General features: G+C 43.3%; 1 protein-coding gene across 3 annotated transcripts in view; it reads left to right on the top strand.

Moving 5' to 3' along the window:
• Hipk2 (homeodomain interacting protein kinase 2) overlaps positions 1-23,673 on the top strand; it is a 189,469-nt gene that overhangs the window by 148,630 nt on the left and 17,166 nt on the right. For 2 of the 3 annotated variants that reach the window (XM_028768463.1, XM_028768461.1), the window contains exons 10-12: positions 4,104-4,246; positions 6,878-7,057; positions 12,835-13,116. In XM_028768463.1, the coding sequence (XP_028624296.1) occupies positions 4,104-4,246; positions 6,878-7,057; positions 12,835-13,116 (605 nt within the window). The remainder of the gene's footprint in view (positions 1-4,103; positions 4,247-6,877; positions 7,058-12,834; positions 13,117-23,673) is intronic. The other variant, XM_028768462.1, reaches the window with a different exon arrangement.

Genomic DNA, 23,673 nt, shown 5'->3' with positions numbered 1-23,673 from the left:
CCCCCCCCCCCCCCGTCTCCCTTCACTCTTTCATTCTCCCTTTTCTCCCAAATACTTTGTGACTCAACTGGTCTTTATGAAACCTGCTATACCACTCCCCTTGTTCCCAAGTGGTCTTAAGAGTGACGGTTTCCTGTTTCTTGTTTTCCGTACATTGTTCTGAATCTGTTTGCCCTCTCTCTCTGAGTGCCGTTGTTGTCATTGTCGTTGGTCCTTTAACAGTGTCTTCTGTTTTCTCTGTTTTCTCTTTTCAAAAAATTCTTATTAACTGTATATTGTTACTTCAGTCTTTGTGTGTATATGATATATGAGTATGTTGATACACATATGTTTGTGGTAGGGGATATGGGTACACATACAGACTGGCTAGCTTTATGTCAACTCGACTCAAGCTAGATTCATCTGAGAGAAGGGAGCCTTAACTGAGAAATTGCCTTTATAGGCTGTAGGCAAGCCTATAAGATGTTTTCCTTCCTTCCCTCCTTCCTTTTTCCCTTCCTTCCTTTTTTTCTTTTCTTCTTTCTTTCTCTCTCTCTCTCTCTCTCTCTCTCTCTCTCTCTCTCTTTCTTTCTTTCTTCTCCCCCCTTTTTTAAGACAGGGTTTCTCTGTAGCCCTAGCTGTTCTGGAACTAGCTCTGTAGACCAGCCTGGTCTGGAACTTACAGAGATACACCTGCCTCTGCCTCCCAAGTGCTGGGATTAGAGGCGTGCGCCACCACCTCCTAGCAGACATTTTCTTAATGTTCGATTGGGGAAGGGCCTAGTCCATTGTGGATGCTGCCACCCCTGGCCTGCTGGTTCAGGATTCTATTGTATACTGAGGCAAGATCTGTCTCTTGTGAATCTAGACCTCTCTGGTTATTATAGTCTTATTAGATATTTGCTGCAAAAATCCTATCTTCATCTCCCAAATGCTGGAAATGCAAATAGACTGGTGCTTGCCTGGCATTTACCTGGATGTTAGGTATACAAACTCTGGCCCTCGCACTTTTATGGTAAATACCTTACCCACTGAGCCATCTCCCCAGCCTGGATGTTAATACTTCTAAATTAATCTTTTAATGTTTCTTATCTTTTCCGTGTGTGTGTGTGTGTGTGTGTGTGTGTGTGTGTGTGTGTGTGTATTCTGTTTACACTACTTCCTGAGAAGTTTTTTTTAACTGTCTTTTTGACTTCTCCATCTCTGGGAGCTCCTTATCTTGCTCTATATGTACATCTCTATATGAAGTGAGACGCATAGTTTTTTAACACTGTGGATCCTAATTATAGACCACGATAGAGCTTTGGAAACTTTTGTCTGATTCCTATGTTGCTTTTGTTTCACGTGAGTTTCATTTAATTTTTCTTTGATCTCTTCCACACTGAATGGAAGATGCTCTCAGTGTTATAAAGGCTGCCTTTAACTGCTCGTGCACAATTAAGACTGAAGCACTGACGTGCTCAGTACCTGAGAACGCTGGCAAGGAGATGAGCCACCGATCGACCGTGGGCTCCTGTGACAGCGTGACTAGAGGCAAGGCCAGCGTCTTCCTCAGATGTCACGCTCCTTTCTCTTGAACGTCTTAGTTCCCCTAAAGAATCAGTTAACCTCTGGATCTGGGAACAGTAGACACCTGCTTACCAGGGATCTGCCTGCTTTCATATGCAGATTTACCTTGGAGTAATTCAGTCTGCTAACTTTCTTGGTAATTGTCCATATGTTGCTACACCTCTAAAAAAAAATTTTAACTGTTATTGTCTGTTCTCCATTCTCCTTGCTTTTATGAATTGATATATTTTATTTCTTTACTGCCATGTTAGTAAGGTTCAAAGAAAACAATAATTTGCCATACTCTCTAGACAAGTCATTTAATCTCTCTGTCTCAGTTATTCACCTAAGAAATAGCAAGAAATAGTAGTCCTTATCTACTGGGACCAAGTCCAAAAATCCATTCATGACCTAACACTGCTTGATACACAGCATGCTCCAGCCAGCATAGTGGTGCATACCCATGGTCCCAGCGCTGGGTAGGCTAGGAGGATCTTCAGTTCAAATGCAGTCTGGCATACATAGCAAAACTCTATCTCAAAAGGGAGGAGGGGCAACAGTACAGCTCAGCAGTTAGAAGTGCTTGTCACCAAAGACTGATGACCTGAATTCAGTGCGTGAACTGCAAAGTAGGAGCAGAGAACCAAGAACTGACTCTCAAACGTTGTCTCCAGAGCCTCTGCATGTTTTCATGCATTCACACATCAAACAGACATATACAATAGTAATATTTGTAAAAGAAATATTAGTTCCATTCCTAGTGGTAGTAATAAATTATAGACGCTTGATGTAATATCATCTGAATGAGCTGATTGTATTTGTAAGCATCAGTTTCACAGTAAGTAAAAGAGGTTTGGTTTTTTTTTTTTTAAAGTTTTTTTTCTTATGGCTTTGAGGTAAACTGCTAACATCCAGGAAAATAAGGGAAAAAACAAAAGATGACCTTATCCAAGTTTAAACATAATTTTTTTTTAAATGACAGTAGCCAAGACACATGCTTTTTATAGAACTGGAAATGAATCCCAGATCACTAAACAGTAACAGTCTTACCTGAAATTGCTGTAGACAGGCTCTCACCATGAACCCTGGCTAACTAGAGCTTGCTATGTAGACCAAGCCGGCCTTGAACTCACAGAAAACCACCTGTTTCTCCTCCTGAGTGCCGGGACTAAAAGTGTGCACCATTTATCATACCTGGCTCATTTAATGTTTTGAATTTACAGTGGTTTTACTAGTTAGATTATATTCCTCTTCAGTGAACTCCATAAACTTGAAATACAATTTGCTATTATTAATAAACTTATAGACTTAATACTTTCATTTTGTCAGCTGACATTAAATATTTATGCTATGATTTCTGCCTATATCGCAACAGATCAGTAAGTATAAACAAGCAATATCAAAATGTGTATGAGATTTCACAGGCCACACTGATACCCTGAGAATGATGAACTTGGAAATGGGGCAGATCTGAAATATGCATTTTTATAAGCATTATGCTTGGTAAGTCTTGACTTTAAATGTAGTCCTTTATAGAATTATTTATTTATACAGCAGTCAAAACACACATATTAAACACATGCCCAATCATTGGAGCCCTGAGTTAAAAAAATGTTAGGTATATGTTAGTTATGTCTGGCTTCATGGACAGAGAAAAGTATAACTAGGAACTCAAACCCCTTGACCCTTGACTCATCCAAGAAGCATTTCATGGTGGACCTTTATATGGCCACCGTTAGTCAGCTGTGTTCAGTGAAAATCATTTAATGACCAAAACAAGCAGGGAAGAGATGGGGACACAGAGGATTTAAAGCACTCTGCACATATGCATGCCTACCAATTAGTCTATTAGAGGAAGAAAGCATAAAGGCTGTTCATATTGTGAGGTGGAAGCAACGAGTTCCTCCTAGTCTCTTGTCTCTGTCTTAAGGAACTGAAGTTATTTGTCATTTAAGCTGAAAGTCACAGCTAAGTTCATTACTTTTACCACTTTCTTTCACATGTAGGCCAGCACTAGATAGTCTCTGAGTTGTAAAAAGTGAGAATCAAATCCAAAGATAAAACTCTACAAGGTAACTGATAGAAGTACTGCATCTCTGAGTTTGAGGCCAGCCTGGTCTACAGAATGAGTTCCAGGACAGCCAGGGCTACACAGAGAAACCCTGTCTCAAAAAACAACAACAATATGCAAGTCAAGTATCAAATCTAGGACACTTGATAGAAGGCTTCCCAAGGGCGGGCGGCCAGCCATCCTCATCTGACCCAGTTCAGTTAGTTCAGAAATTTGCACATAGTTTATAGGACAAGTCAATGGGTTTTAAGAGAACTTCAAGCATAATAGAACAAATTGATAAAGAAACCATCTTTAAGATGACCTCATTCCTTCCAAATTGCTCTGTGGCCCTATACCTACCCATTTGTTGCCTCCCTTGGGTTTTTGACACCAACCATTAGTCCACACTTTCACACCCATCATAAGATCCAGCAGAGCCCCCACGTGGATTAAGTTCCGGACTCATGCAAACCAACTAGGTGATTAACAAACTGTGATGGTGTGGATATCCTCTGTCTTACAGCAGGCCTGGCCAGGTGGGGCCCAGCAGATCCTGCTTCCTCCAGCATGGCAGCAGCTGACTGGCGTGGCCACCCATACATCTGTACAGCATGCAGCTGTGATTCCTGAGACCATGGCAGGCACTCAGCAACTGGCTGACTGGAGGTAAACAGTAAATCCTTCTGGGCCAAGCAGTATTTCTGGGATGACAGAGAATTCCATGTGGGCTATGACCACCGTGTAATGGGAGGTGGTTTAAACATATACCAAGACACCCAAAATTCAGTTTGATTAATTAACAAGTAGCTGTCATTTTCTACCCAAAACTCAGTTACATCTTTTAAACACCAGTGTAATTCAGAAAACCCGGCTAGGTTTTTTTCAGAATTAAGTTCCTTTCAGAAAGCAAACATTTGTCACCAGTGAAGGAATATAGAAGAGTCCCTAAAGCCCTAAGCAATTCTAGAAACTGTTCTCATGAAGTTTTGAGACATAGGTGCCTGTCTGTCTGAGCTCCCCAGGGAAAGCTTAACAGATCAGATGTATTTGGAAGGCTGAGCTCTGGTGTATTTATTAAGTGTGCCTTTTCAGTTAACAGCCTGTCTCATGGATGAAGTTCACCCTTCACAGACCCCAGGGACTCCAGCCACCACCTGCTAGCACCCTGCATCTGTCTCCAAACTGCCCACGCACCTCACCAGCTTCCTCACAGACACCTGCTCTGCTGTTTTCATAGCACTTGTCATTTTTCCTCTGGCCCTCATCCCAACACTGTCACAGTGCCCTCCTTGACCAGTACAGAGCCGTATGACAGCCCTCCAGTTGTCCCCAGTGCTGTGGCCCCTGTGAGATGTACCTCCTTCTGCAGAAAGTACTCCCTGCTACCCTCTGATAGCCTGCTTACCGCCCTGAGGACTGCCCTAGTTCTTTTTCAGAATATAGACCTCTTGGGTTCAGTGTGGCAGTATATATCTGAAATCTCGACACGTTGGCTGAGGTAGAGGGATCACAAGTTTGAGGCCAGTCTGAGTTATATAGTGAAACTCTATCTAAATAACCAGATAACTCACTCTCAGGAAAAAATAGGCACGTGGCTAAATAGTTCGCTGAATCGGGTGTCTAGTGCAGCTTTCTCCTTCTCCATGTAAAGCTACTTTCTGACTAGTAACTGGATTGTAATAACATGATTGTCCCCAGGGCTGCGCTCTGCCGTCAGGGGAAGCAGTTTCAAACCAGGCAAAACTGGTTTCCAGTCTGGCTGTACAAGACCTGGGGCAGGTTATTTAACTTTTATGGCCTCAGTTTGTTTTTCAATAAATTGGGGCCATGATGTTTACCTCTCAGGATTGTGGGGTAGGGGATAGAGGGCTAGCAATTAAAATGGAACAGAAAGCACTTGGCCTGTCTGTTACATGCCGTGTAGCCGTGCCTGGACATAACAGAATAAGCTTGGCATCCTCCCTTCACAAAATCATGGCAACTCACACTCCAGGATCGCCTGTCTTCCTCGAGCTCATTAGGAGTAGCAGCCAAGTAGAAAGCTGTGTGATCCACCGTCGGGTGCTCCCCAATCCCCTATGCGGCTGACTGTGGGGTCCCCACCCCTCCCCCATGCCCCTGAGAGACCCCGCCACAGCATCTCTTCCTTTGTCTTTGGCAGTTAGAGCTCACTTCATCTCAGCAGTATCTGTGCCCTGTTCGTGCATCTTCTCTGCTCTGCCTTCTTCCCCCCTCTTCCATCTCATTCTGGGTCAAAGAGCATCTGTAACCGTGACTAGAAAACAAAAGAGGAGCGCCAGCGCCACCCACCCCTGTTTCCAAGGAAAAGGGCCCATCTGTGGGGAAATAAACAGCAGAAAGTCAGCACCATGTTCCTTTCCAAAGGCCCTACACCGTCTCAAAGACCATCAAAATCACTATGGAATGTTTGGGTTTTCTCCTATTTATCCTTTCAAGTTACAAAGACGGAATTTGATGGGTTTTTTTTTAAAGTTCAAATAAATACTTCTTTAGCTTTTAATTTTATTACATGTTAAATGGGCTTATACAGACAAATCTTTGAATTAATCACCACTTTAAACATTTCTGTTGGAAAACAAGGCTTTTTAAAGAGCCACCCAACCTAGAGACTTGAAAACGTAACCCATTTCCAGGATGCAGGCTGCCACCATATTTCTATGAGCATATGTATGACTGTTATTAATTTTGATTTAATACAAACTCTATACAAGTCTCGTCACTCTTCAGTTAATCTAATTGTTCATTCAGCAAGCGTGTAATTAACTGATCAGCTGCTACATGCCTGAGCATTGTGTTAGCTACTGAGGGAATTCAAAAGAACATTAATGATTCCTAATGCCAGAAACATATGGCTCCCAGTCCCCAAAGTTTGTTTTTCACATTAACTACAATTTCCTCATTAATAAAATGGTGTATCTAAGACATCCTGCCTACCTCACAAAGTAGAATAAAAGAACCCATTTAAGTTGCTCTGTAAATTCTAAAACAAAATGTGCAAATTCTAAAACAAAAGATATGTATTATTGTTCAGCCTGATCACCTGTTCAGGGATTTTACAGGTCGGAGGCTACTTATCCCATATCTCTAGAGCTTAAAAACTGACTCTACACACTTGACATTCTTTCCCCTTGAAAGTCTTGGTTCTAACTAATCAACAGTCCTCCTACTTCAACACAGGCCTTCCATTCTACAGTTCTGCAGAGGGAGCTTCATCTTATTAAAGAGTTCAGTTCTATAAAACCACTAAGGAGCCTTATGTTCCCTTTTCTCTTTCAGGAACACACATGCTCATGGAAGCCATTACAATCCCATCATGCAGCAGCCTGCACTCTTGACTGGTCATGTGACCCTTCCAGCTGCCCAGCCCTTAAATGTGGGTGTAGCCCATGTAATGAGGCAACAACCAACCAGCACCACCTCCTCCAGGAAGAGTAAGCAGCACCAGTCATCTGTGAGGTAGGTGATGAGAACCAGCAAGAAATGCCAGAAGACTGAAATGCTAAACACCACTTAGAAGTAAGGCTTGCCGGTGCACTACCCTGGCGTGGTGCACAGAGCAGCTCTCTCTCAAGAGCTGGGAACACTCTGGATTTGCTAAAAGCACTCTCTCTTAGCTCTGTGCAGATACAACCCTGCCTCTTGACTCTCCCTAGTTCCTGTCCCCCTGGCACTCTAAGGTGGAGGCCTCGAGTCTTGGTGCGCCCAATGTGTTGAGTGCTTCAGTCGTTTTTGTCAAAGAAGAAGTAGGAAAGCACAGTAAGGAAGATTTTATTTGAGACCACAGGGCTCTATGTGGGCTCTGCTCTGCACATAGCATGGGCATTGAGAATTTGTGCCCAGGGCGTGGTGTCTAGGTCATGCAGGGAAAATAACAAACAGGAGACAACAGAAACTGGAAGACTGTAGCTGAGCAGTCCTAACAGGATGCTTTGAGGGTGACTAGCCATCACCTGAGGGACAGTGGAGGAGGAGGAGGAGTCTGATCAGACGTTAGGTCTAGTAGTCTAGATATCAAGAGATGGAAGAGTGTCCTCTAGCTAAAGTGAGTCAGCGAGGTTCTTACCTAGAACTAGGTTTTATAAAGAACTGCACAACTGAGCCTATGAGAAGGTTCAAAGTCCTGCCTTAATTTGGCCACGGTCTCTGTCATCTTTTCTAGAAACAGCAGGCCTCTGAAGTTTCCATTTGACTACAAATTATCAAGATATCTTTTAAAAAATCACTAGAAAATGTACTTATTTTGAAATTTCAGGTCAGAAACATAACTCATTAACTTAAAAATAAGCTCTGTAGCTACTGAGATAGATCTAGATCATGAAACTACAGAATTGCTCTCACAGGAACGCATTTGGCTAATTGCTTAAATATACCTTTGGCAATTCCCAAATACTAAAAGTAGGCTGCTAATCTTTCCCATGGTCCTGAACTCTGAAGCCATCAAGATTGACACAAGGCTTCATGTTATGTGTCCCTTTGACAAAGGCAAACACAGAGATGAGAGATAAATTAGCAATACCAGGGGCTGGCCATGAAGAAGGGAATTCCTGAGAACATGCATCAGGGGGTGTGGTAAAAGAGGTCTGTACCTGTGGTATGGGTGGAGTTTGTAACTATATATTAGTAACTCATCAAACACTTTGTGGAGTTTGTAACTATATATTAGTTAGTAACTCATCAAACGCTTCAGAAGGGAGAATTTTAGAGTATATAGTATCAACTATATGGTTCAATAAACCTGACTTTTTAAAATAGAGGTTTCTAGACTTCACTCTAAACAACAAGAGCAAAACCCACAAGCTATAGCTGATCAAATAGATTTAGATCATGCAGGTACAGAATTGCTCCCACAACATGTGATTTAGATGCACATACTTATTTGGGAGAAATTGAACGAGAGAAATCCAGTACATAAAATTCCTAGTTGTTCTAATGTGCTTTTCTGTTTCTGTGATAAAAAGACTCTGGCCAAAACAACCTGGGGTGGAAAGAGTTTATTTCATCTTACAGGCTATAGTCTGTTATCCAGGAAATCCAAGGCAGAGGCTGAAGCCGAGGTCAGGGATGAACGCTGCTTGTTGGCTTGCTCCCAAGCCCATGCTTAACTACCTACCGTTCTTACACAGTGCAGGGGCAGGCACTGCGCTGCACCATCCACAGCCTCTTAAGTCAGTTAGCAGTCCATCAAGACAATTCCCGCAGACACGCCCACAGGCTCGTCTGATGGACAGGTTTGTTTTTAGGTTCCTCTTCTCAGATATGTCAAGTTTATCCATCACACTAGTGATTTTTTTCTTCTTCTTCCAAGTGCTAGAAGTTAGATCTTCCTTCTTTCATTCTTATTCAAAAATTAATTTAAGGGCTAACTCCCCTCAAGTTGACATCCTTCTTCATACTTCCTTGTTACCGTATTTCTGATAAAACAAGGAAATTCTGCTTATATCATTGGCAGCTTCCCATAATGCTTTTGTGTGGCAGCCCTGTGGCAGCCCTGTGACAGCATGCCAGTGTCATGGAGAGGCAGCAGAAGCCACTGCCATGGTTTCCGTGCTCCATCAGGCTCATCCCGGGGCCTCGGGTGCTCATCAGGCAGAACTGAGCTTAGCAATCTTGTAGCCACCCTGCTGAGTAGGTGTAGTCCGGACCCGTAGGCCTGCTACCACTCCAGCAGTGCACTCCCTGTATTTTCACCACCCAGCTGCTTCATGTGGACACACTATGTGCAGGGCAAATCCATAGAGTCACAGTGCAAACCATCTTCTTCCTTCTTCCTGCTTTTACTGTTTTTGAGACAGAGTCTCACTTTGTAACCCTGGATGGCCTGGAACTCAGTATTTAGAAGAGTCCTGACTTCAGATTCACATAGAACCACCTGCCTCTGCCTGCTGAGTGCTGGATTAAAGGCATGCACCGCCACATATGATACATTTGCTTCTTTTAAAGACCAGTCATTAGCAAAATTGTGAGAAACACACAAGACTTTCCCTGTGGAGTAATGCAGGAGATACGCTTTTTCTTAACATTGCCAAGTGCACATATTGTAAGTGCTGGAACTCTAAACACCATACACACCATAACAGATTCAACAGGGAATGATCTTACTGAAAAATCTTGCTCTCAGCTCCAGAGAAGTATACCAGGGTAGCTACATACAAAATCAAGCTCACTTTTACTAAGTTATGTTTATGTTACTTCTGCCTCTTTACTTAAGAGGTGCTAGATTCTCTAAGGACAAGATTTATTCTCTCTTGACTTTAGTCTTTACTGCATGGGCACTAACCAGGACCAGCACAGGGTTTGATGGGAGGAAAAGAAGGTAATTGTTCCCTAAAGTTACCAGAACTTAATGTAGAATTTCAGGTCAATCAATCCAAATTAAAAAGTCCTTTTGGTTAGCTAGAGAGATGGCTCACTGATTAAGAGCACTGACTATTCTAGAGGACCCAGGTTTGATTCCCAAACCCCCATGGTAGCTCACAATCATCTGTAACTCTAGTCCCAGGGGACCTGACACCTTCTTCCTAACATCCTAGGGCACCAGGGTGCACATACATGCAGGCAAAACACTCATACACTGAAATAATGACTAAATCTAAAACTAATAAATAATTTTTAAAAAGTTAAATTGTCTATGCTACAATAGTCAGATTTGGCTTATCCATATCTTAAAAGTCCCTTTTAAATACCTTCTTCCTCTTGCATTTGTCCCAATTTTTTATTGCAGTGCAAATTAATTGATAAGCTCATGTCAAGATAAAAAAAAATTGTTTTTCTTTGCTTTGTTTTCCATTGCACATTCCCAAATCTGAATAGCTATTGCTTTTCTATAAGAGAAAGAAGGGAAAGCTGGCCAAGGGGCTGTGAAGATCACTCCATCTGTAAATGTTTTCCTCTACACAAGCATAGAAACTGAAGTTTACTTGCATAAAAAGCTAAGCATGGCAATACACACCTGTAATTCGAGTGCTGGGGTCAGAGGCAAGCAGATCCTGGGGAACCCAGGCAACCAGCTAAATCAGTGTACTCTAGTCAGGGAACAGTCTTATCTCAAAAAACAAGAACAGCTCTTAAGGAACATACACCTGAGGCTGACCTCTAGCATGTGCACGCATGCACGAGCACACACACACACACATACACCTGAGGTTATGTCCATTATGTCTAGAAACTCTCACAAGTGTCTTAAGGTAGCAGTTGTGGCGGTGTTGTGGGAAATATTTTTTTAAAAAATGACACTATCCCACGCTATACCCAGCTACGGGGGGGGGGGGGGGGGGAGTATCTCAGTCTCACCACCTCCTTAGCTAGCCCCAGGCTGCAGTCTGTCCAGCTCCGGTTCACCAGCCTCAGAGCTGCTTGTACCTTCCCCGCCATCCACCCCCTGCAGCTATTTGTTACAAATACCCTTAACTCAATAAATTAAAACTTTTAAAGCTTATAATTAAGTCAGTTTTATATATCAATAGTTCTCAATTTACAAGATATCCACACAATAATTTTAGAGCCAGTTGATAATGATATAAGCTGTCCACCTACATTTAGACAAGACATCTCAATCACTCTATCCTTTTATGATATTTATAGCTACCTGTGGCTATTTAAAGGCACACGGAATCTGGATCATCTTTTTCTTCTTCTATTTTACTTCTTTCTCCAATTATGACCATTTCTAAATTCCCTAGAAAGGCAACCTTAGAATAACCATCTCCAGCCCTCCAAGCCCAGGGAACTGGGATGACAACTCTTCATAGCTTCTTCAGCTGAATATGGATATTGAGATATCTTTGAAGTGGGAGGAAGGGTGGAGAAAATGGGGGAGTTGGTTGGCCTTAAGAAGGACACACCAATGATCGTTATAGTCTCTGATGTCTGTGTCCTGTCTGGATCTGACTGAAAGTCCAAGACATCAGGAGTTCAAGCAGGTCAGTTCTGCATGTCTGACGGTGAGGCTCACCAAGGCTGTATATTCTGTAATATACAAAATTATACAAAATCTCAAAACATAATTCTAGTATCATCAAGATAATTTTTTTTTTCTTGATTCTCTGGACTCTAGTCCCCTGGGGGTCTCCTTTTGTCATATCTGATCCATATAACTCTGATAGACATTAATCACCTTTTCTAAAAATGTAAAGACAAAACCTTTCTCCCAAATCAGCATATCCTTGAGAGGGTAACCAGAAAAACCTTTATTTTGACCTCTCCCCCAGAGGAATAATATAACCTCAAAACTCAAAAACACACCCATTTTGAAAATTAAAACAATCTAAAACAAATTAAGTAAACTAAAATATTGTATGTGCCTATTCTTAGCCTTTTTCTATTTTTTGTCATGTAGAATAATAACCCAAAATTCCCGTGGAGCCCACATTAGAATTTGGCTATCCTATAAGACTTATTAGAACAATATGTCTTTATACTATCGTTAAAGCAGTTAATTCAAACTTTCACTAATATCTGTCTATAGGAAGCAGGTAGTTTTTACTTGTTAAGCTCTGCCTAGAGCAGCCATCCTGCTATACCATCTATCTGTCCAGTTCTCTACCTGGAACCACAGACGTCTATTAATTAATATCTGTCCATAGCAGGTGATTATCCCTGCTCTCTCTACATGGAGTCTGTGACTAATTTTTCCTATCCTAGTTCCAAGCCTCGGGAGAAATTTCTCACATGATTGGACAAAATCTGTATATGAATTTATCCTAAAAGCAAATAATCCAAATTTTACAAATTCACAGTTAAATCAATATCTGCCCCAAGATGTAGGCTCTATGCTAGACCATCTAATTCAATCCGAACTCAGAAGAAGTGGGAGCCAGTAATTAAATAATAAACCAACCATCAGGAAGGACATTCTCAGCACTCCTAAAACAAGATTCAAATACCATTGAGGGAGGACTAGATAAAGCCAAAGGCTGGGCTTTAATCCTGAAGATTGTTTTATGCGGCTCTGTTGGATCTGACAGCTAAAATCCTTATCAGGACAGCTATCCCTAGACGACCAGCTCTCAAAAACAGGTATATGGACCCAACCAAACCAGAGCCCAGAGAAGGCCCAGCTGAGTCTCTAACCTCAGATCCTGAATGGAGGCCTTTAGAGGCACTATATTTTCTGTCACAGAGGGAGGTCAACTGGCATGGGCTTCAGGTTTTTTTCCTGTGGAGATGTGGGGCCCCTTCGATGGAGGTAGAGGGCCAGACCTTCCTTGTAAATAAGTGTTGTTTTGTCATTACAGAAATGTCTCCACCTGTGAGGTGACCTCTTCACAGGCTATCAGCTCCCCTCAGCGGTCCAAGCGTGTCAAGGAGAACACTCCCCCACGGTGTGCTATGGTACACAGCAGCCCAGCTTGCAGCACCTCAGTCACCTGTGGGTGGGGTGACGTGGCCTCCAGCACCACCAGGGAGCGACAGCGGCAGACGATTGTCATCCCCGACACCCCGAGCCCCACAGTCAGTGTCATCACCATCAGCAGTGACACAGATGAAGAGGAAGAACAGAAGCATGCCCCCACCAGGTGAGGCTGTGCATCTAGATTCTCAGGAAAGAGCAGGCGGTCATCCCCTGCCGATCCTACATTTTCATTTTCCCGTATTCTTGGATCCTAAATTTATTTCATGAGAGTGGCAAACAGCTTTGCCATACTTGTTCAAAATCAAAGTCATTTTGAGTGGGTTTGGCCTTAAAAAATAGTTACAGTCCCTAAACATTTAGGAATATGAGACTATAAAAACTGGGCTCCCAATCCCAATTTAGTTTAACGCTTATAAGCTTAAGCCTCCGGCAATTGAACTTATTCCCAGCTGGTCAGGATGTCTCTCTAACATTGCCTTGGCTCACTTAGAATTTGAAGTAATTGTCCAATTAATCAGAAATTTCCCTATGTCTGATTAACCCAATCCTTCAAACTGCCAGTTGGCTATACACCCAGAGAGCACTACTGTTTATTCCAAAGTAGCAATAATTCATTTTACTCTGTGTGTGTGCTTCCTGGGTTGAGGAAAGAGATATTTATTATATTTGCAAGAGTATACTAACTCTGGCACCAGAGCCTCCTTTCTACACTTTGCAACCAGACTCCAGCAACATGTGCCTTCTTCTCAGGCTGCCAGCTCAGGTGGCGCAGACAGAGGTACACTGACCTTCTGTGCCCCTAGGAAGTCAGGCCTCACAGAATCCACAGTCTCGCAACCATACCCTTCCAGTACCTTTGCATTAGGGATGAAGCCAGGGAAGGAGGCCTGCCACCCCAAGCCAGAGCTTCCAGTCACCACAGTACCTCCCACAACTGGCTGCAGAGTCCCTTGTTCATAATTAGGCCCAAGTTGTTGCTTCCTGATTAGATGTGATGCTGTTATTAGTCACTAATGTTTCTGATGTGATAATAAATTTTCAGCTTGCAGCCATTACAAAATGCTGAGCTAAAGCACAGTTTCACCATAGCCGTTCCTACAGTGTGCAGCCCGTCCACCTCCCCGGCGAAGGTTAGGAGTCTGAGTTTTCACCAGTAGAACTAGTATGTGTGTCCTTTTTCCTGTTGAGTGGCTCAGTGTGATTATCAGTATAATTTGATATTACACTGTTGTGTTTCTGTCCCTGCCATTTGCTAGATATCTGAGGGGACAATTGGTGAGAGCAGGCACACAGTTTTGTACCCTAATACTACTTCACGTGCTTCTGCTTATTCCAAGACTGGCCTCACTTTGCATTGTGACTGTAGCCCTGGAACTGAGTTAGTGTTCCATCCGTAAAATTCTGAGAATCCTGGGGGCTTGGTGTCCTTCCAGAGAGGAAGATTCTTCCTACCCCAGACTGGCCCCTGGCTTGGGGAAGCCTGTGTGTTTATTTGTAGCGCTGGCATAAGAAAAGCTGAGCAGTCTTGAGCACAGCTGGAGAAATGCAAAAGCAATTTAAAGACCTAGGTGTCAACTAGATTGCAATGTCACTTTTGAAGTCCGAGATCTGAATCGACAGCAGTTCTGAACGTGAGTGCTCAGAAGAGGCTTGAATAGAGGGTAGGAACACAGGACGGCGAGCACCATCTCTGCAGCGGCCAGAGAGCCAGTAGGGCTGAAAGCGGAAGGACGTGAAACATGGAACTGTGTCCCTGGGAGGAAGCCTAACTGAAATGCAAGGCATCTTGTGATAACTGTGATGGAAAAGACTCAGAGGCTCAGAGCAAAGGGGACAGCGGCCTAAGGGTGGGCTATATGGGAGGAGCCACACCCTGAGCACAGGGGCCTGATATAGTAGGAAATATAGGGGACTACACTGCAGACTGAAGCCACAGAGCAATGGTAAAGCTACCCACTGTGGTGACAGGAGCTTGCAGAGGAAGATGCAGTAGTGATACTTACTGCAGACATATATGATTGTTGCCTTAGAAAATTGCTTGATACCCAAGAAGTCAGGAAAGTCTACCTGAAGCCAGTAGCTCTTAATGGAGAAAGCACTGTGTAATTGTATCATGTAGCTGTGACTGTATTTAACAACTAGAAAGTAAAGGAACTTAGGATTACGTGTTCCTGGAAATTGTAATTACCATGAAATTTACCACAGTGACTGTTTACTGCCCCACCATTGTAAGATAGTGTGTAACTTCAAGTAGTACACAAATAAGGGGACAGTCTCTCTCTTCTTGAGGCTTGCAGATAATAAGCATAACAAGACAGACGCGTACAAATCACTCTGACAGGGAATGGAGCATCTCCAGAGAAGCTAGCCAAGTCTCAGGAGAGTTAAGGAGAGAGTTGCAGATTTAAGTGAGGTGACGGATGTGGCAGAGTGCCAAAGGAGAGCACACAGGGAAGTGTCCCAGCAGCAAAGCTTATCCAAGAGAGTGGAGAATGTTGGAGGAAATGGCTTTGGGCATGGGAATGGGTTTTAAGGCATTTCCCCTTAGATGGGGATGAGGGATTTCTCAGAAGGCTCTAAGAAGCTCAAGGAAAAGCATCAGGCCTAGAAAACCAAGACTATACTATTTGCACCTAAACTTGGCCATGGGCTTCAGAGCTGGACAGCATCCCCTATTCTCCCTCTTTCTGTTCGAGTATTGGAGACCCTCTGTCCTTGTATCGTTACTTTTTTACTATGATAAAGTGCCATGGCCAAGGCAACTTACAGATGAGTTTATTTGGGGCTTATGGTTCTAGAGGGTTAGAATCCAGATGGCAGAGCTAAATTAGTAAGCAACAGGATCAGCTGAGAGTCTACATCTCAAACCAAAAGGGGAGACAAGAACACTAATTCAAAACCTGTCATACAAAGTCTTCTGAAACCTCAACTCCTTCCTCCTGTGACAGACTTCTTCCATCAAGGTCTCACCTCCTTTTTCTCCACAGACAGACAACTGGGGATCAGGTATTCATATGCCCAAGACTTATTGGGGACATCTCATTTAAACCACCAGTCTCTAACTCTGGTCATCCTTGTCACCAAACCACATTTCTCCTGGGAAGTGAGCATCTTGATTGTTCTGTCTGAATTCCCTACTTGCTACTTAGCCCAAATCTAGTATTTGTAGTACCCAGTATGGTCCTCAAATGCTGGCTGTTTCCCTAGTGTGGCTCAGCCTCTGCACCACAGCTAAAGAGTCAAGGGTCAAGGACACTCACAGGGTAACAGCCTGACCACAGAGCGTCTTTTAGCAACATAAGATAAATGATAAACCACATTTTTAGGCCTTATTGACAATGTCACTCAATCTCCAAGACTAGATGACATTGCCTAGACTTGTTAAAAGAATATCAAGGGAAGACCTTGAACACAAATAGAGGCACCGTTAGTGGCCAGGCAGGAGAATTCCACAGCATGTAGAGACCTGGGGCAGGAATCGTAGCCGACCTGTCCACGGTTTACCACAGTTTGCTTGTCACTTCTATTCCATTCAATAAATGAGGAGACTAAGGCCCAAGAAGGCCAAGTGATGAAGCCAGATTAATAACGGCTCAAGGAAGGGGATTGGGATTCATTCCAGAAGTGCTACACCATTGATGAAGTGTTACTGTTAATCACTGACAAAATAACTTGACTTCTCTTTAGTCATTAACTTTACAGTTACTGAGTCGCTCTTTCGCCTTCTGTAACCAGTCCCATGCTGTCATCCAGTATGTGCAGGGAGCTGTGACAGGGCCATGAGGAGCTGAGGGCATGAGTACCAGGTACTCATGAAAGAGTACCAGGTACTCATGAAAGTGAGTGCTGCAGCGGTCTCAGGAGATGGGCAGAAGATTAAAATTTGCCATTGTTGTATAACATTTTAATAAGTGAGTTTTCTCTATTTCAGTGGTTCACTAATAGATGAGGGGGCTTTTCTAATCATGGCTAGAGACTAGGCATAGAAACAGAAAAGCTAAACAATAGGCATTGTCTCCTGTATTTCCCAGAATCAGGTAGAACCTGCCTATTTTAAGTGTTTTTGACAAGGGAAGTGCTTGATTATCGCTGTCTTTAACATGGAATCTTGTTGATCAATGTTTACAAAGATGTATCTGTTTACCCAGCTCCTCATAGCTAACTCCCCTTATGCAGACACTGTCTTAGAGAAGCCATGGCGTGCAAACACCTGTCAGAGGGAAATTGTTTAAGTGTGAGATCAAGTGATTCATTAGCTGATCAGACAAGACTTTTTCTCCAGGGTCCCTTCCTCCATGCCCATCGCTGACTCACTGGATGTCCATCTCTTGTAGAGAAGTTGGGCTGTGGGGCACTTCTACATTCCACTCTTCACAACACACAAGCAGCTCCCTGAGGACTGCTCAGCCCATGTTGCCAATAGTGTCAACTCTAAGAAAATGGGCTCATAAATATCACAGGAGGTTTTAGATAAGAAAGCAATTTGCTAAGTCACTCTTAAAATGTTTATATATATTTTTAAATGCCGGGCTAGGTCTGTAGTTCAGTTGCTGTAGTTCAGTTGTAGAATTCGTGAGGCTCTGGATTTAGTTCCCACCCCAAAAAAGAGTTGACATGAGATAGTTTGCTTCTTTATACTAAATTTAAAAGGTGGTAAAATTATTCCAGATAAGTCATAGAAACTTACAAACTATTGTTCAACAGACTTCTGCCTGAAAAATGAACAACCAGAGGAAGAAAAACAACACTCATTCATTATCACCTGAACAAAGTAGTCAACCTAAATTGGGAATTCCTTGCATTGACACCTACAACAATGTAAACTCACCACCCTCCTACACTCAGGGTTAAGAAGCCTCATACAACCAGCATCAAGTGCGCTCCCAGGCCCATGACTACCAACGAGAGGAAGGGAACAAAGAAATCAGACTCATAGTGCCATGTAAGAGGCGTTTGTTTTAAGCTATAGCCCACGCCTGAGTTGAAGCTGTTTCGGTCTTGTGACTCAGCCCCAGCAATGGCAGCTGTACACTCAGCCATCCTCACTGCAGCTTCGTCACAGGCTTGTCTTCAAACAGGGCAGGATGGAGTGGAGAGGCGCAGGGACTGTGTTCCAAAAAGGCAACACTGCAACCAGTCTGTCCCCAACAGCTTATCCTGATGCTCTGGTATACCACAGCCACACTGATGTGTGGCAGCCTCCTGTTACTCACCATTTTCCATAGGTGGGGCTGGGCCACCAGAGAGGGGTTGGATCTGGCCTGGCAGGGCAGTGCTCAATGCATGGATGTAATGTAACCCAAGCCAGCTGAGTCAGACTGGTTTAGGAAAAGATAACTGAACTCCTGAAGAAAAGGGAAGGAAAACCAGCACCTCCTTCCAGGCCCATTTCTGATATCCTACAAAGTAGTCATGTGACGGCTGACCTTAATGTAGACACACAAGCTTCTTATTTTTATCTTCTTATTTACAGATGTAAATAAGCAGATAATATCATTTGAATAAGATATATGGACCATATTAAAGTTGTGGGGAATGGAAGATAGCTTAGTTGGTAAAGTGCTCACCATGCAAGCATAAGGACCTGACTGTGAACCCCAGAACACACATGAAAACTTTGAGCATGGTAGTGCATGCTTATAATCCCAGCCCTGGGATTACAAAGACAGGCAGATTCCCTGAGACACTGCGGCTGGCTGACCTAGCTTAGCCTGCTTGACAAGCTCCAGGGCAGAGAGAAACCTTGTCTGAAAAGAAGATGGACATCTCCTGCAGAATGACACCTGAGGGTGACCTCTGACCTCCATGCCTAGGCATACACACACAAACACATGAACATGAACAGTGAACAAATTTAAGGCATCTTTTCTCGTTCTAATAGATAAATTACAAGCTATATAACATCAGAAGGACGACTGTGGTCTGCAGGCTCTGCTTCTTATCCTTCTCAGTAGAAGCAGGTTAAAAGAAATCACTGGTATTTCTGGTTGGGAGACAAAGCAGTAAGGTTGGCTGAACCCTCATGTCTTATTTCCTTCAGCTGAGAAACTCTCTGAAAACCACCCCATGTCCCCCCCCCCCAATAAAAAAGCCACTCTTAACAAATGGCGACACCGGAAGGGGAGAGTCTCCTCATTTTACCATTGTAGTGTCTGCTAGGAATGTGTCTGGGGAGGCAGAGGGCTGTGTAGCATAGTGATGAAGACTGTTGTAGGTGCTGTGACCTAGGGCAAGCAAAGGTTTGACGCCCTCCTCATCTGTGGTCATTGTCTGTGGGAGGAGAGTAATCGTTTTCTTCACTGTGTAGTCTTGTTCTAAGGACTGAAGGAAATCACACAAATACAGCACTTTGACATGTGTCCAGTATGTGCGTGCGGTCTGTGTTGGAATGGAAGAGTAGGGCTTTGGTTTTTGTTTTCAGATACGGCATTTTCTCTGAAGTCAGGGGAGATAAAGGAGTCACGGAAAGTTTATTGGAGGAGATGAGTTTTGACCTTGGTCTTGAAGGATGAAATTGACTGAGATTAGCAAATAGAAATCAGAACTACATTCCAGACAGGATCTATGGGGATGGATGGGGTCAGAGGCTCACACCTGCCCCTCTGCCTGCCGTTCCTCCTGCAGCTCATTTCTATACTTCTTAGCTCCTTATTTTCTTTCATCATTTTAAAATGATGAAAATCATCTATTGCCATGACAACACAATGGAGTCTCGAGCTCTTGCAGCTTTGCTTCTTATTCAGAAGTGGTGTCTATCAAGGCCATTTGAGCAAATATGTCTCGTTCCCCTCCTATCGCTGTCTCTCTCTCTTCCATTAACCAGCTCAGAATGGGATTGATAAACTCTCAATAATAATTAGAGACAATGGTGGAATGAGTCCCCATAGTCCTGATGTGTGTGAGCCTGAAGACCCAGCAGTGCCAGTCTCAGCTGTGTGCTTCGTTTTAAAGGAGCTATTTAGCAGCCCCTCATTGTTCTCCAACCTGGATAGTGTATTTACCTAGCGCACAGGTATCTCTAGAATAGACAGGAATAGAAACAGACCTATCAAACTAATTCATCTTTCCCAAACCTGTCAGACATAAATCCAAAAACATACAATGTTAAGCTGCTATGTGATTTTGCTTGTTAATCATGGGGCATCCCAGCTACAGAGAAAGGGAGGAGCTTTTCTCCCCTACCTCCTTCACAGGTAACAAGACACTGACATGTGGCACTCACTCACAGCCTGGCCTCCAGCTCCCACAGGACTCTGCAGAAAGAAAGCCTGTCTTCAATGGCAGTGTGCTAGTTTTTGAGGTACTGTATTGTGCCTTCAGAATGTTCCAGCAGTTAGGAAATTTTATCTGCATTAAACTGGAGCTTCACAATTTGCAAATATGAGTTACAAATTACAAATGGGCACAATTTAAATTGTGTCTGAGGTCAGATTACAGTTTGGTCAAAATTAGTATTGTGTGTTATTGCTTTGCTTGCTCACGTTCTAAATGATCCATAGCCTCAGGGAGGAGGCTCAGCAGGAAATGGCCTGGACCGTGTATGTATGTATGTGTGTGTGTGTGTGTGTGTGTGTGTGTAAGTTCCTCTCACTAAAGAGACTGGACCCCGTGTGTGTAAGTTCCTCTCACTGAAGAGATTTGTTTTCTCTTGACATGTAGATTGGATTTTATCTTGAATGTCTTTCATAATAAATCTCTGTGAAATATTCTAAATGGGCCCTCATGCTGCAGATAATCTCTCCCACTTCCCCTAGTGGGTTCAGAGTGGCTCAGAGCTAGGTGGATGGTACAGGGCCATGGTTGCCTAGGGCCTCACCTGGAAAGGGACAGCAGAGCCAGAACTGGAACACCATTATAGGGACACACTGGGAGCCACCCTCTGTCTTCACGCAGCCCTCCTCCTACAAATCATGCCCTCGCAGCAGAACATATACCCATTTCAGGAAACTGTAAAGGGAACCACTGTGTTCAGACTATTTAATCAAGTACAAGTGACAGAAGTCTTGAGTGAAGAACAGAGTGGCATGCCCTCTGCATCCCCTTGGGAACTTGCCTGGAATAAATTCCCAGCTCCATCCCTGGTCCCAGAAGCACTTTATATCTGCAGGTAGGAGGGATACCCCCAGCAACAGGACATCAAACAGTTCTGTTTTGAGACCAGTGGCTTCCTTTGACTGGTCCCACCACAGAAAAGAACAGCAGGGCCTTCTCACTCCCTCAGCTTCCCACGCTGGCCCCCACATCTCCATTACTTTCTCCTGCTTTCCAGGGTCAGGAACTTTTTTCCTGGGGACTCACTCTCTAATTCTTGGAACAGATCTCAGTTACTTGTGGCCCCTGAGATCTGCTGAAGCAGTGCTGCTTCACAGCCCAAGACTGCTGTATCGTGGGAGCTTCTTATTGTGGATAAACCCATGGGCTTTTCAAAATTAGCAATAATTCATATATTATACAATTCACCAATTTACTGTATACACTTCACTAGGGAGATTCCACATTAATTTTTTTAATTATTGTAAAGCATGAAATTTGCAATTTTAACCATTTTGGGGGCACTGTCACCTTTATCTATTCTAAAACTTTTCTGCCATTCCAACCCAATATTCCGTACCCACTAAATAATTTTATATTTTTCTCTGCCTACCCTATTCCTCAGATCTCTGGTATCTGTAACCTATTTCCTTTTTGTATGAGTTTGCCTATTCTACATGTTTCTTGTGTTGACTCATGCAGAATTTGTGTCTGAATTATTTTATGTCAAACATAAGGTTCATTCATATAAGAGCTTTACTCAAGGGTTTGGAGAGAGGGTTGGAGAATGCATACTGCCCTTCAGTGGACCTCGGTTCTATTCCCAGAATCCATATCAGGAGGCTCATAACTGCCTGTAACTCCAGTTCAAGGGCATCCTGGTGTCTCTGGCTTCTGCAGACACTTGCACACATGTGCACATACACACATACTCAAGTGAGCACATGGGAGCGTGCGCACACACATACAATTTTTTTAAAAATTAAGTAAATACGAAGGGCTGTAAATCTATGTGACCAGTTCATTCCTCGCCTTCTTTTGCATTCTTAACACTTGTCATCTGGAAGGTTCCTTTGACAGTTCCTCTCAGAAGGCTTTGTGACATCCATTATTCTAACTGGTCACTTTAAAGCTTTTACTGTTTAACTTGTCGTGTTGTTATACAGTCCCCCCTGAGCCTTCCGTCTTCGAGGACAGAGGCGTGCCTCTGTTCTTTGTGCAGATATTCCCTGTGGCACTGACTATAGATCTCCAGGATTCCAAACTAATGACTTGTCTTTTCTTTTTCCTATCAATCTTCTGGCTTAGCACAGACTAGAGAAAATTCTTTAGTAAGTCCTTCCCTCATAAAATTTGTTGTGCCTGGTAAGATTTTGTGCAGAGTTGCTTTCCCATGTTATAATACAAGTTGAACATCCTTTATCCAAAGGCTTGACTTGAGATGCTAGGTGTGATGGTGTACACCTTTAATCCTAGCACTCGGGAGGCAGAGACAGGCAGATCTCTGAATTTGAGGCTAGTCTAGACTACATAGTGGAATTCTGTCTTTAATAAGGCTAGGATCAGGGCCTGCACAGGTCTAAGCCAGATGAGGTCCCAGCACTGAGAGGGGAAGTGGACACAAGGCCCTGTCCCTAACTCAGAAGCTATTTTCAAGTTATAACCACTCAGGCAGAATTAGTTCTGCAGCAGGATCCCACTAGCGTGCAAACCACATGTATGGGCAGGCCCATGCCCAGCACCAGACGGCCAACACAAAATGAACTTGGTGACATTTTTAGAGGACTTTTGTTTCCTAGTGATTTGTCTGGGAATTTTTTTTAATATACTTTACAAGTCATTTGCTTATATATTGTGGTTTCTGACTTTGTGATTTTGTAGGATTTCTCTGTGTGGGAGTGGGAGTGTCTGTATCTACATTTGCCACTCTCCTTTCCTGCTTGTTTGTTTTGTCCAATTCTGATCTGTTTGTATGTTTTTGTGGGTGGTTGGTGGTGGGTTTTGTTTGTTTGTGTGTGTGTGTGTGTGTGTGTGTGTGTGTGTGTGTGTAAAATGAGAGAGAAAGAAAAGGTATGGATTGAGGAGGGGAGGATCTGGATGAAGATGAGAAAGGAGAAACCATGACCAGAATACATTATGTGAAAAAATCTATTCTTAATAAAAATTTAAATTATTTTTAAAGGCTTCAAACCAAAAATGTTTTGAATTTCAGATTTTTCCATGTGCATATCTCCTGAAGGAAATTTTACACAGTTAATTTTAGTAGGCCTGCTTTTTGACCACAGCCTGTCATATCAGGTCAGACATGGGACTTCCCACTAATGCTACCATGCACTACTCAAAGAGTTTTAGACTTGGGGGCATTGGAATTTGGGGTTAGGGAAGCTCCTCCTGTGTAATAATAGAGATCCGTTACCCCATGCTCTGCTTGTCATGTGCTGTACAGCAGTATTTTCTCACCTCATCCTGGGCTCTGTCGCTACCCATATTATCATTGTGTAGACAACCAGTTCCCAAGGCTCTATTATCAGCATACACTAAGGTTAAACCTCTGACTGGAGGCTCACATCCTAACCCACAGACCCAGCTAGGTCTGCAGGAATAGAGAGCCTGGCCACTGCAGGAGTGGTCCAGCCCTGCCATCACTGGTGCTGACTCTCAAGAGCAGGGGCCAGGTCCTCCAGAGCTT

This window comes from Grammomys surdaster, unplaced genomic scaffold (genome assembly GCF_004785775.1).
Source record: "Grammomys surdaster isolate TR1022 unplaced genomic scaffold, NIH_TR_1.0 186, whole genome shotgun sequence".
In the NCBI taxonomy this organism is placed as follows: Eukaryota; Metazoa; Chordata; class Mammalia; order Rodentia; family Muridae; genus Grammomys; species Grammomys surdaster.
The sequence above is the reverse complement of the archived record's forward strand: the minus strand, read 5'-3'. Positions and strand labels throughout refer to the sequence as shown.